General features: G+C 37.6%; 1 protein-coding gene across 19 annotated transcripts in view; it reads right to left on the bottom strand.

Annotated features, from left to right (window-relative positions):
• Positions 1-80: 80 nt before the first annotated feature.
• LOC109108814 (myocyte-specific enhancer factor 2A-like) overlaps positions 81-14,474 on the bottom strand; it is a 92,915-nt gene continuing 78,521 nt past the window's right edge. For 11 of the 19 annotated variants that reach the window (XM_042743994.1, XM_042743989.1, XM_042743991.1 and 8 more), the window contains 5 exons: positions 10,209-10,396; positions 7,764-7,793; positions 5,773-5,899; positions 5,409-5,532; positions 81-4,370 (listed from right to left, as the gene is read on the bottom strand). In XM_042743994.1, the coding sequence (XP_042599928.1) occupies positions 4,022-4,370; positions 5,409-5,532; positions 5,773-5,899; positions 7,764-7,793; positions 10,209-10,396 (818 nt within the window). In that variant the 3' untranslated portion in view covers positions 81-4,021. The remainder of the gene's footprint in view (positions 4,371-5,408; positions 5,533-5,772; positions 5,900-7,763; positions 7,794-10,208; positions 10,397-14,474) is intronic. The other 8 variants (XM_042743996.1, XM_042744004.1, XM_042744005.1 and 5 more) reach the window with 5 other exon arrangements.

The following is a 14,474-nucleotide window of genomic DNA, read 5'->3' on the forward strand; positions in this document are numbered from 1 at the left end:
TAACACTATATATGACACTTACATCTATATTCGTCTGTGTGTTTCTCAGAGATGCAGTATGAAGGCACATAGAGTGAGTATTTGAGGGTACAATGAGGTTTTTAATAAAGCGGACAGATTCTAATGTTTGGGACTTCACATGTGGACAAAGTCTACTCAAATTCAGAGAACTGTTCACTTCAGTTTGCACAGAATAAGCGAGAGAACCTATGTTACACAATAAAAGCCAATATCTTTACTTTAGTGAATGCAGAATACAAATTTGTACAACAATCTCTAGCATAATATCTTAGTCATTCAATAGAAAGTTCACTAGAATATTTATTGTATAATGAAGATAAAACAACACATTCAAGGGAAATATAATGCAGATTAACTTAAAGTTCTCTCTCATGTTTTACTCTTTTTTTTTTTTTTTTTTTTTCCTTTTCGAAACATCTTATTTCAGTTATGGCAACAAAGTCCAGCTTGTGCCGCCAAACGGTTTGAGCATCCAAACCGCAAACAGCTTCTTGAAGTGAACTAGTAACTACAAACAATTACCAAATACATAATTCTGATTTAGAAAAAGCCATAAAGCAAAGCAGTGTACTCTTACACAGCAAAGTGAAGAAAGTACGCAACAAACAATTGTTGTTTCCTCTTTATCCCTTCCTTTCACATTCAACAGTTTGTGACACAGCACTCCGCACCAAAGGAACAGCCTCCTCTCTTCAGATCTCTTATGTATTTCTCCCGTGCATTTATAGGAACCCCTAACATGAGGGTGATTTTGTTTTGATGAAGTCAAAATGTGATGAGTGATATCATATTTGATTCCGAACACCAGCAACTCTTTGGAATAAGGCTCTAATTGTGCATGTAGCAGAGAAACTCCCTGATTCCTAATCAAGCACTAATGTCGAGTGTTTGTGTGTGCATTCATTGCAGTTTGAAAATCCTGCATGTGTTTAGGCTGCAGTGCTTTCATAACACTGGGCTGGCATTATTGCTTGTCTAACCTGAAAAGCTTTGATTGTGATTGTGATTTTGAGACATCTGAAAACTTTCTAATGGGCGTTTCAATTCAGCTGAGACAACAAAGCTTGTACACATCTGAGGTTAAATCTAAAGCTATACCTAAAGCAGTGTTTGCATGGCTCTTGTGGATTTCATATTCAGTCAGTGTGCCTTTGTACGTAACCATAGAAGGATAGTTCACCTAAAAAAAAAATAATAATAATAAAAGAGAATTCAGTCATCTTGTTGTGATGAATGTTTCATTCAGTGAATATCAATGCTATGGACATCAGCTATAATTGTAAAAACATCTTTTGTGTTCCAAAAAATTAAATAAAGTCATACAAGCTTGGAACTACTGAGTAAATAATGACAGAATTTTAATTTTTAGGTGAACTAAAGCACTTAAGGACAAAGGGTTAACAGTCGTTTTCTCACCAGCTCTATAAAGAGCACTTTATTCATGAACTAGGCAACATTGTGTAATTAATGAACATGTGATAGTATAATATGCATGATTAAATTTTTTTACTCTCAATTTATTATTATTATTAAAGGGATAGTTCAGCCCAAAATGAAAAATCTGTCATCATTTACTCTCCCTCAAGGTATTCCAAACCCATATGAAATTCTTTCTTCTGTTAAACTTAAAATATTTTGCAGATTGTGGGTAACTAAACAGTTGACAGTCCCCACTGACTTCCATAGCATGGAAAATAAACAGTATGGTGACCATCAACTGTTTGGTAACAAACATTCTTCAAAAAGTCTCTTGTGTTCAGCAGAAGAAAGTTATTCATACAGGTTTTGAACAACTTGAGTAAATGACAGAACTCTTGTATTTGGGTAAACAATCCCTTTAAAAATTCCACTTTTAATGTAAATGCTTTGCGTTCCTGGCTATGTGTGGGTTGGGGACTGCATAGATTAATATCAGCTTATTGCCAGTTGCTGCGGTGCTCAAGAGGGCAGGGAGGTATGTGCACACTGACCCAATACATAACAAATCTAAAGAGGAAAGCGTCCAATGGCAAACTTGAACATACAAACTTTTTTTGTGCAATCCATTAGAGAGATCATGTCCAAGTCAGTTTGCATTGTCTAGTATTTCCATCTTTAGCTGCTGAATCCCCTGACGCTTTGCCACCTGAGGGGCAGTGAGGTGTGATGCAAGTCGGAGGTCATTGCTACCAGACATTTGTGCTGCACAAACAAACAGCCATACGTGAAGAGATATGCACACAGAGAGCAAAACGCGACGGCGGAGAGAGCTACAGCGCCCCCTCTTGTCCAGCAATACAGAACGTTGCGACTGATGCCTCCTTAAGGTGTCTCCTTTACATTAGGAAATCTGTAGATGAGCCAATTCACAAAATAACTGGAAAGGTGTTCTGTACATAGTATGCATGTGTGTATTAGGGTTACCTAAAGTTATGGTATTTACAATATATGAGGGATTTGGTTGAAATGAATTTAGTAACATGAGCTTTTTATAGAAACTTGGGGGAATGTCTATAAAGAGAAATGTGTCTTGTACTGGATCTCAATGAATAGTGCATCTAAGCCGTGATGGGTTAAAGTAGGCAGTGTATTCAGCAGCTGCAGGCTAATCCCTCACAGAACAGTTGTAAGAAATGCATCCATATTTTCTTTTCTTATCATGACGAGTATCATTTTACAAAACAAAATAAAGACAGCTGAGCTTGAATCATACAGCTCTGTTGTTACAATTTCTTATGGACAGACATTCACCACCATTAAAGGGTAAACGACCCAAAAACGACCTTCTTGGGAAAAAAAAAAACACACTTTGAATATCACCAATAATAGACAGATTTGAAGAAAGTACAGTATAGTTAACAAAATAGTAAATATTAACCAGTGAATACTCTACTTAATAAGGATCTCGCCTTGTAAACTTGGCAGTAATCCACAAAAAATATACCTTTTTTCTTGAATCTGGTGAAGGTACAATACATACGTACTTACACCAAAAGTGATATATATTAAAGTTGCTATGTACATAACAAAAGAAAAAAAAGGTTTGGCTCAAATCTTTAATTTACAAACAGAACAGCAAGTGTTCATGGCTTTAGATATCGTTTCAAGATCTGCTTTGCATGTTAATCGTTTTCCAATGTTTGTAACAACGCACACCATGACAGAACTAATATGAAACAAACATCGAGAGAGAAATGCTGAAAATTCCCAACCTACAGTACGACAAAATTACATAGAGGCTTTGGCTTGCGTTACCATTGAGTTGTTGGAGCTGCATGAATGTACAATGACTTGCTATCGTCTTTAAATCAACTGGGCTACCTGTTCTTTTCCCATTTGTTAAAAACGCTGTTAAAAAGGATTGAAAACTCATATTGATATTAATTTAGAGACATTTTCATTTCTTTCACTTAATGTCTTAACTGAGGTGAAATGTGATCTTATTTTAGATACAAGCCTTCCCCCGTAAAACCGATCCGAATCTATAATCAAATACCTTTAAATAAATTAGTAAGTGACATACTTCATATAAGGGCGAGTGCAGATACAGATTGTTTAATACATGAGCCCAGAAGGCAGAAGCCTTCGGACAGAAAGCCGCCCCTAAACTTTCTTTGATTGTTTTCAAAATCAACAGCGAAAACAGCTACGAGTGTCAAACTGCACCAGTGACGACAAAAATTGAAAAGGTTTTCTTCATACATTGGACTCTCGCGTAATGCAATTTGCATCAAGTACCTGATAACACCTGTTTGTTTGAGTACACCATTCATTCTGACTGCTTGACTTGAGATTCTCTCTCTCTCTCTCTCTCTCTCTCTCCACTCATCTGCTTAATTTCGATATGTCAGGACATTTTCGATTTCTTTCCCCGTCTACCTACTTACAAAAAAAGTGAAATGACGTTAAATTATAACAATAGAATAATAACAATAATGACCCTCCCTGCTGTCACTCCTCTCTCCCTTTCCCCCTGCCCAGCCCTGCGTGTGACTGACTGGCTGTCAGGCTCGGGACAGCTTTATGTCACCCAGGTGTCCATGCGCATGCGCTTGACCGTGGGGCTCTCCCTCTCTTCGGCCCCGGCGGCTGGGGGTCGACCCAGGCCGAGTGGGGAGTGGAAATCGGGCCGGTGATCCTCTCGGTCGCTTCCATCATAGGAGGAGCAGGAGGAGCTGAGGCTGTCGACGGGTGAGCGGCCCATGTCGGGACGGCCGGAGGGAGGCTGCTGCTGTTGCTGCTGCTGCTGGGGTGGGAAGCCGGACGGGGTGATGCGCTCGCGTGGAGGAGAGATGGGCTCGGATTTAATGTTGACATTCTGGCTGGTGTTGATGGAGAGATTTGAGCCCTGAGGTAAGTGACCGCCACCTCTGAACAAAGAGAGGAAATTACAAAATGAAAAATTAGTGCATAAAACTATGTCTGTGGACTGCAGAAATTCCTAAACTCAGCAGCTACCATGTGACGCTAACACAGAGACCCAGATAGCCCAGTAATAATATCCCACCCTCCATCTGTTTACTCAGTGGCGCTTGCAGCAATAACAGCACCTGAATCATTTTAGAGGGTGGTATCTAATTAGAGCATGCCTGGCAAAATGTGACGAAAACAGTTCACTAATGTTTTGATGGCACAACCACTGCGTTTAAATAAAAGCTTTCATTCACAGGATCTGGAAAAATAACATTTTTGTTTTTTTAGTCTGTTTTTTCTGTCTGTGAGTCACGCACTCTGCAATTACAGAGAAACTACACAGACATATACAGTAGTTATATAAATGCATATCCTTCTATACCACTATCTATCTATCTACCTACCTATCTATATAAAAAAAGAAATTTAAATCATATGAATAAAGAAAAACTAACTTTTTAGGACATAAGATTCATTAAATTAATTAATTAATTACAATTTTAAAATCTTTTTTTTAATCTGTATAAATATTATTATGACATAAATATTCTTTACATTTTTTAATCGTTAAAATCTAAATTAAAAATTGTAAAATAAGTTTCATAAAAAGGGTGAAATGTCTAATTTTTGGGGTTCCATGCTGAAAAAAAAAAAAAAAAAAACTTCACTGAATATCTTTAAAACAAGATACATTTACTTGAGAAGCACAGTGACATAAGCTATTAATAAGTGGCAAAACAGATAGTCCCACCCTAACCTCATGCTACTGGTTTGTCTCTTATATTACAACATCAAAAACACTTCAGTTTTAATCAAAACATGATTTTATATTATTTTATTTTTAGAGTGTAATATGGCGTGGACATCAATCCATCCTTCCATTACACTTTCTAGGGGGGAAAAAAATAAAATGAAAACATATGGCAACTAAGAATGCATTTGACCTCATGCCTGGGCACATTAGTAAGTGTTCTGCACACATCTATGTTACTCACACCAGCGAGCTGAGAGCTGCCTGGCCCAGTTGATGCTGTTGCCATGCCGACATTGAGCCTATAGAGAGCCCTGGAGAGCCAAAGCCTTGCAGAGAGGAGAGCTCAGCACTGCTCAGGGAGTATTCTAGAGCAAAAAAACACAACAACAATCAACAACAGAGTTTATGAGTCACTCAAACACCTCTGCACTCACACAGACAAGTACTTCTAATATTTGTGTTATGCACTGTGCTCGGAGCTGGATGATGTCATTAATTGTAGGGTCTTACTCTTGTTTATTAAGCCACTCAGAGAAGAATTAAATTAAATCAAACCATGAATGAATGCATACATTACAAAGCAAAGAATGACTTTTTATATTCACCAGAGTTGTAGGCAGTGGGCATGCCTGAGTAGACCAGGCCTTGTGGTGGCAGACTCGGGGTGGTGACAGAGACCACCGGTGTGGCCAGTGGCTGGGTCGACTGGGAAATGCTTATCCTCTGGGTGTTCTGTACAAAGGGACAAATACACAAACTTAATGAGATACAAATCCCATCATAGACATACATGCACACACTAACCAACCATGTGAAGCACTGTCATCAGAATAGTGTGATTTTGTTGGAAATTATATGGTAATACCATTTTGCACCAATAAGAGGCGCTGCAGATTCATTCTAGTTAGAAATTAAATTGTTTTGCAGGTTGCTGTCAGTTAAACAGCTTTAATTCAGAAGCCCCTGGACAATGTAAGAAAATATTATATAAAATATAAGACTTTACAGAATGACTTATAAATGTGGCACAACTGTCTACAATATCGCTGCAATTTTTTTAAGGTAAGGCATATTCATTAACCGGACTTAAGCACATGGATATTGGGAAATCCACAAACACATTCATACACAAGTAAACAAAACTCTCTTTCTGATTATTCCCAGAGTCTCAAAAATGTTCTGATCAGTAACTTTATCCTGTCTGAACAATTTCCATGGGAAAAATTGCTCAGAGCATGCTCATTCAAAGCTGTGGGACAATTATGAGGAAAATGTGGTAGAATTTGCTGAGAAATATTTGAGTTCATATTTGAATCTGAGCAGTTTGAGACTCAGTTGTGGTCTCTTCTGAAACTCTGGGGAGATGTCAGATAAATTTAGTATTTTTCTCAGGAGAAAAAAAAAAGAGGCAGTAAACATAAAAACATATTAAATAATTCTCTATTCAATGTCACTGCTGTTTAGGAGAAACAACTGATATTAAAGAGATCTAAGTTTATTTACTAGATCCGAAAATGTATCATCCAAGAAGTATCCAGCAAGCAGTGAAATTACATAGTCACCCCATGCCAAACGTGTGTACATGCAGTGCACACACACTCAATAACACACAAACTCAGAGAGGGGAAAAAAAAAAAATATATATATATATATATAATAACTTGGAGATGCATATTCAATTCAGTGCAATTTTGCTCACTTTTACATTAGCTGAGGTAGATGAATATTCAATATACATTGAGTTTGAGAGGAACATTATGTACAGTACAGTCTCAAAAAATATTTAAATTATTAAAAATATTACTAGAGAGGTTTTACTTCACTTAAAGTACTTTATAAAATAAATAATTAATAGTGTAATGCAGATTCTACAGAAAAGTTGTATTAGTACTAATTTAAGCCTGGATTTGTTTCAGTATTGTAGAACGCATTCACATTAGTTTCCTCTTGCTAGTGAAAATATTCTCTGACAGCATTTGGCATTCTCCTCAACTGATGACATCATTTTGGACTCGACTCCATTTTACCGACATCATCATAAGTAAAGCAATCATAGCCCAGGCCAAAAAACAAGAAACACAAGAGAATAAGAATTTGGGTAATGCTCAAATATGTTGACTGCAATAACATGTTTTATGTGGATTGTGTTTCTTAACATTCTGCTTTGACTGATCCACGCTTTTATGTTGCTTCAATATTAAAACTAATACCAGGTTTATTGGTGAGATCTTAGGGGAATACTAAATAATTACTGATGATTGCATCTTTGGGGATTTTATGGATTCATCATTCTTCTTTCTTCGAATACACCCACAACACTCTTCCTTTAGCACAAACACATACACATACATTTCTGGACATACTGTGGGTCTTTTAAACTTCCTTAAAAAGGCTCAGAACATGCAGTGTGAGTCACACACAACGCAGACCAGACATCCGCATAACACTCATAAGTTCATCCAGTTCATGTTTGGTTTAGTCGATTTTCATCGCAAGCAGTGGAGTCATTTCTCTAAACTAAGTGTGGCTCTGCTCGTTAAAGAAGTGTGATTTTAAAAAACTTATCAGCCTTCCCAAGGCATTCTGTGAAACTCACCACCAGCTCCATCTCTTCCTCCTCCGACTGTCCAACAAAAAAGAGCAGATGATGGTGTCAGTATAGAGCCAGGTGGCACACCTAAAGCTCAGCAGGGTCAACCCACCATTCTCACCAGGACGTGCCTTTAAACTAACTTATTCAAATTCAGAGACTGAAGCGTGAACCGAACGTTGCCTCAGGTTACTTGCAATAAAACTGGAAATTCAAATTCAGAGTCAAATTTAAATGAAAAGTCAAATTTGTTGGCACTAAATACACAGTGTTTTCATTCCTCATGGCCATGTGGTTTGTCTGACACAACAATTAGGTAAATGTAAGACAACTTCCAGTGTAAAATGCTAAACAAAGGGAGAGTAATAGTGGAGTAAGAGGAAATAATAGTTTTTTTGTTTCTTTGTTTGTTTGTTTGTTTGTTTGTTTGTTTGAGTCCTTAGAAGGAAAAGAAAATCATTGAGGAGCTTGACCTCACAGCTAGGATGTTCTTAACCTTTTACCTCAGACACTAATACATACATGAGCTTGTGTGTCCAATAGCTCCATCAATCATTTTGCATCCATTGGCCTTAATTGATTATTTGCCTTAATTGATTATTTACAAGAGGAGAATAATAAACACTAAGCTAAATGAGAGGTAGAAAATGTAGCTGATACTCATGAGAATATAAGAATAAATGAACATATATATATGAATTTGGACTTTGTAATTTAATAATACATTTTAAGATTTATCTAGATTTTTTAAATTATTTTTATTATATATTTTATTATTATTTAAATATAGAATTCTTAATATACAGTACTGTGCAAAAGTCTTGATGATGATGATGAGATCAGATCTCTGTGTGGAGCACTGGCTGTTATCAGACTACTAATGCAAAAAAATCTCACTGCATAATTACAATTAATAGCAAAATGAATGTTTGGAAATGTAAACTGATATTTCCTACTGACACACTACAGCAAAACAGAAATAACTGACTTAAAACCATTTTTGTTGGTGAAAATACTAGTGGCCTAAGACTTTTCACTGTATATATTTAAACAAATACTACTATTTTTCCAGGCAATAGTAATGTTACTCCAAATTGCAAAACTATACTTTTTTCCTGTTCTCTTTCTCTATGTATATTCTAGTGTTTTATTTATTTTCATTTCAGAAAATAAAACCCTTTGCAATTATGCATATTAAATTAAACAAAACATAAAACTTAACAATTGCATTCAATAAAGTATGAAACGAAATTAAATCCAGGAAGTAATAACCATTAAAAATAGAACAGATTGGTGATAACAGACAATAGAGGAAAAACAAACAATAAACTGCCAACAAGATCATATCTCTTACTTTTTAAGTGCAATGAGCTAGTCAACACTGTAATCCACGGTTTTTCTCTATGTATTGTATATTCTCATTCAGTACTTGAAAGTTCTGTGCAATACTTTTGGCCCAAATGAGAATTTTTCATTTTCGTCACTTATCATGTGCATATATCTATGTGTTTGAAGCCAGCTGACAGAGTGGAGTTGTACTGTATCGAGGACGTTGAGCTTTCTCCTCAGTAGTGCGGGGCCAGTGCTGTCTTAATACCAGCACTCAATCAATAACAGTGGGGAGACACGACAAGGGCGACAAGATATTATCTGGCTCACACTCTGGGCTTCTGATTAAGCCTTCATCCCCACTCTGTCACACTGTGATGTGATTAATTTAATACCATTATGTTCTAATGACAGCCTGTCTGCAGGCACACTCACAGGCCCTGCCTTAGTCTGTCTGAGGCAGTTCATTCTCACACACACACACACACACACGAAAGGACACTCGCCATATACGCAAAAATATACACAAATGAATAATCCTCTGGGCTTCTTACTACTGATGACTTCAGATGCCACAAGCTTGGCATGTGGGATTTGTTTTGATTCATGGCGGGTAAGAAACTGTACCACTTCCAGATGCTGGCGTGCTATTCCATACACTCGCATGCATATGTATATTTACGCTGAGCTGAGAGAGCCCTGCATTACCTCAGTGTTATTTACCAAACAAGATTCTGTACACATGCAGTGCTGCGGAAGAATCCTGAGTGGCTTCTACAGTTGAAACTAACCAATTATTGACCATATTTAAACAATAATAATAATCATCATCTTTTTTTCTTATTCCCATTTTATATCTGAGTGATTAATGATGCTGACAGCCGGGTGTAGCCTCAGGTGCTGAATGTGGCCAGAGCTCTCTGCACCTTAATTATAATCATTTGAGAGGCCCTCTAATTTCTAAATGAATAATAGAAGGAGTGAGGGTACCTGGATTCCTGACTGCTCTGCTTGTTGTTTCACTGAAACTATTTTAGTGTAATTTCACTGATCTGATGTAAAGACCATAATTTCGCTCAACCTGTGTGTGTGTAGATGTAGAATCAATTCTTTTATACTCACCAGGGGTGGCATCATGCCCTTGCTGGATGGGGGGATGACGACTCTCAAGTCTGGCTTGCGGCTACCGATGCCCATGTTGCCCCCCGGTGGCGGCGGTGACTTCGCAGGCATGACTTTACCAAGCCCGTTCCCGCTGGGTGTACCCAGAAGCCCCGGCGAGCCCCTCGGGTTAACGAAGCCGTTTCCTGCTGAGACACATACGGGCGGAAAGCATCATGGGATTGTGCTCTAATCGACCAATCCCCAACAGCCATCAGTCGATTGGACGGCATGCCATTTCCCAGCTGCAGTCGTATCATCTCATAGCACGCAACGTTAAGTGTTCCCGACCCTCTGGGAAAGTTCTAATAAGACTCTGCTAATTATCCCGCACATTTACGAAAATAAAACATAAATTTTGAAATTGATGAGCCTTTGGTTCTGTTGGTGTACAATGGCGTCAAAGCTGTCTTTGTGTGTCCCAGGATGAGGAAAGCAATTCAGTTTAACAAATGTAGTGTGACTTGAGCTCTTTAAGAAGGAATGGCTAAAGTCATTACAACTGAGTGCAGCCATTCACTGCTATCAAAGGCAATTAAAGTGCCATTTTGGAGAAGAAATCTAAAAACTTTGGTAGGGTGTCAATGGTATGTTTACATCTGTACTTTGCCATTCCTACTTCGAACTACAGCTACTTTTATTGGGAACTTTCTCCTGCTGAATCTAGCACAAAGGGGGGACGTTTAAATGTTAGCACATGCTGTAATGACCCAAAAAAGCACAATGAGAGGAACCCAACATCAGTCTGCAGAACATCAACAACAAATACTGTATAGATTGTGAGCGAATGATGTCATCACACGAGAACGAACAGGCTAATCCATCAAGTCCGCACCTGAATGACCTCACACCAGTATACTATATATATTGCGGGTTTCTGGTTTCATGTGAACGTCAGAGCTTTACAAAGATGTCTTTCTACCATCTGCTTGCCCGCATTGTTAGCAAGTTCCTTCACACAACCATCTGAAATATTCCCTAACAATCATGGGTCATTTACCCACACAATGTGTAACCTCCAAAGACAAACACAGGAATTACAATTGGCCGACGTTCAAACCCAAAAGCACAATCACCCCAAGGTCTCTGTTTCGATGTTTTCTCTCGTCAGTATGAAAAATGCTGAGTAACTCAACAACAGCCATCAGGCAAACAAGTGTGATGCCTTTTGGTCTTAAAAAAAGGTCCATTTAATTTCCATTTGCTTGGAACTTCGCATACAGCAAAGTGCAATGTCATTTCTGCGTGTTTTTCTCCATAACAGCAGCTTGATTAAATGTTAGTCATGGGGCTTTTTCTGCCCCCCACCCAATGCTCATTTCCTGTGAGGGCTTGCTGTGGGACAGCGAGAGAGAAGGCCATCATCAGAGAGACAGAGAGCAGAGACATGCACTTACTGTGTCTCTCTGAGAGCGACACGTACACGTAATTCTCACAGCTCAATTTTTAATATATGCGTTTTATTTCTGGGCTATATCTATAGAGAGAAATACTCAAAAACAGACAGGAAACAATCAAGAAAAGTACCAGATTGCAAGTGAATATCAGTTAAAGCTAAATCTTTATGCAGTTTTGTGTGTTCTAGCTTCTCAAACTCGGCGAATATCACCCATCGAACTCGGATCAACAAACAAAAGCAAACTTTTTGTGGGCTGTAATTAAAAACTTGAGGACTACATCAGATGTTTCGTCAGTTGTCTGAGAATAATAAATATCCTTCACAAAACTTGGCAAGTAGAACATTAACATTATGCCTATTCATTTTGCAGATGATTTTATTTAAATTGACACAGAAAATTAGGAATAATCCAACATAATTAGAAGTAGAAATATATAATGCATACATAAGGCAGATTAGAAACATTTATGCTCAATGCACTTACAGATATATTTACCATGATAAATAATTGAACTGCATAATTTGATGTTCATTATGTAATCTGCAAATTAAAAGTTATTTAAGTTATAAATTCCAATTATATTTACATTTGTAATATATAACACATTAACAACTATATTATATAATCTTAGAACTCATACATTCTGTATATAAAAAGAAACGCATATACTTTGATGCCTATGTAATACTTTGATGACTAAATGCAGAACAAGCAGGTGTCTTTATTTTTGGCTGGTACTGTAAAAGTTCATTCAGTTGACAGGAAATATAAGAGGAATACTATGAGCACTGGAGTGTGTGAACCTGTAGTGAGAGGGAGGAAAATATCTTGTAATTACTGTAAAAAAGCACAGCGGCAGTGCATTACTCTGATAATGATCAAAAGGAGGGAGGATGATATCATTACGTTGAAATGCTCCCGATTTCTGAAAAAGGCGCCTGTTCTCAAAAAGGCGGAATGTGTGACTGAGGCCCTACTGAGACATAAGCTGCTCTGATTCTGAGCTGTAACCAGCGTCACCACCCCTTCGCTCTATGTAAGTCACACATTGAATCCTCTCATACCGAATAGAGTGAACCCAGTGTCACAATTCCTAAATGAACACCAAAGACAAAAGAGTGATGCATTATTACTTCTCTGTCTTAAACAATGCTGCTCAAAAAATAAATCTCTCGCTCAGCTCTGAGTAATGCATGATCCTATGAGAGCATGGTTACATAATGACCCGCTTTTACAAAACAAATCATTTGTTTCATTTCAAAGCAAGGCTGTTTTGATATAAAGCACCAGATAAGTCCTAACCATTTATAAGTCATCATTACCTTGAGCAACGTAGTGTCTTCAAAGGGGCAGAGTAGGCATGAATGAGAAAAGACTAATGGATTTCAGAATCAAAGTTTCGCCTCCCTAATAGATTAAGAGGAATGGAGTCCAAATTCTAATTATAGTCTTAATTAATGAGGCTGAACAGTACCTCTTTAACGGGTGCAACCATATTGTTTTGGCTCTGGAAATCTTGCACAGGAACAATGTGAGCTGGGAAAAGAGTTCAAACTGTTGGTGCCAAAAAAAAAAAAAAAAAAAAAAACATATTTTACTTGGAGAGCCCTTTTGTACAAAAAATAAATATAATTTGTAATACCTCCATGAGGAATCTAAACAAATAAAAAAAAAACACTGAGAGCACTGGATCAGGATGATGTGGACCTCAAGACATGTTTAAGTAACTGGCATAAAAAAGCTCTTTTGAGAAACATTCTTTTGACACAAAAAAGGGCCTTAAATTGCTCCTCAACAGCTTATAATTCTTTAGTATTAATGAAGGATGCTGTGCAGCTTCTAGGCACATTGCATAATGGACATAAACTCCAAACACACCCTCGTTTTTTAACAGAGAAGGTCTTGAACGGCCAAAAAGCACATCTGTGCATGCTACTCAAAACTGAATTCGAGATGGCCTCAAAGATCGGCTCATCAGATTGCTAATTGGTGCTCATCAGAACACAAATGATGTATTTCTGGAACCATTATGTTTGCATCACTTCCTTTTTGTGCACGATCACGCATTGTGCACTTTGGCATAATCTGCAAAACTGAGAGCTTGCTCTTGTCAGCTTGAATAAGGTGTCTTTAACACATCAAGTCGTAGTGCCAAATTTATTGCAATGCACTAATTGAATGTGTGGGATCTGCTCTTCTAGTGTATCAGCCACACCTCTGTGATCCCATGACGAAAGCACATTTAACTTTACAAGACTTCACATCGTTTCACTTTGAATTAAATTAGGCTGCCAACCCAGCACCTTTGCTGCTTCAACATACTGAATATATGGCAATTTAGCTCTTTAATACTTAACACTCAAGCATTATGAGAAAACACAAGGTCTTAACATCTTACGTATTCGTGATTATCCAATTCTGAAGCACAAACCCTTACACAGAACTTAGAAGTGGTGCTGTTAAGATGGAGAAGATCGAAAGATCTCTTGGATCAAAAGAGATTGAGCACAAAGCATCGAGGACTAGTTCACCTTCTGGAGTTGTGGGCTCTTGAGCCATAAGTGGTTTTGTGCTGGGCTGTCTCCATTCTGCATTTACACACACACAAATAAACATCACACAGAACTCCAGAACCTGTCTAAGGAACCAGGACAGATGTTAAAGTATGCTGGGACAACAGACAAAAAATGTTGTTGATGAGTTTGCCCTACTGTATGCAGGCTTACTATGTACTGTTATGACATTTTCCAATCTGATTAAACTACACTTATACTTTTTAGATGAATTAAAAATAGTTTAAATGATAATAAGAAAAATTATATCAATA

The sequence above is a fragment of the Cyprinus carpio genome, chromosome B18, assembly GCF_018340385.1.
Source record: "Cyprinus carpio isolate SPL01 chromosome B18, ASM1834038v1, whole genome shotgun sequence".
NCBI lineage: Eukaryota > Metazoa > Chordata > Actinopteri > Cypriniformes > Cyprinidae > Cyprinus > Cyprinus carpio.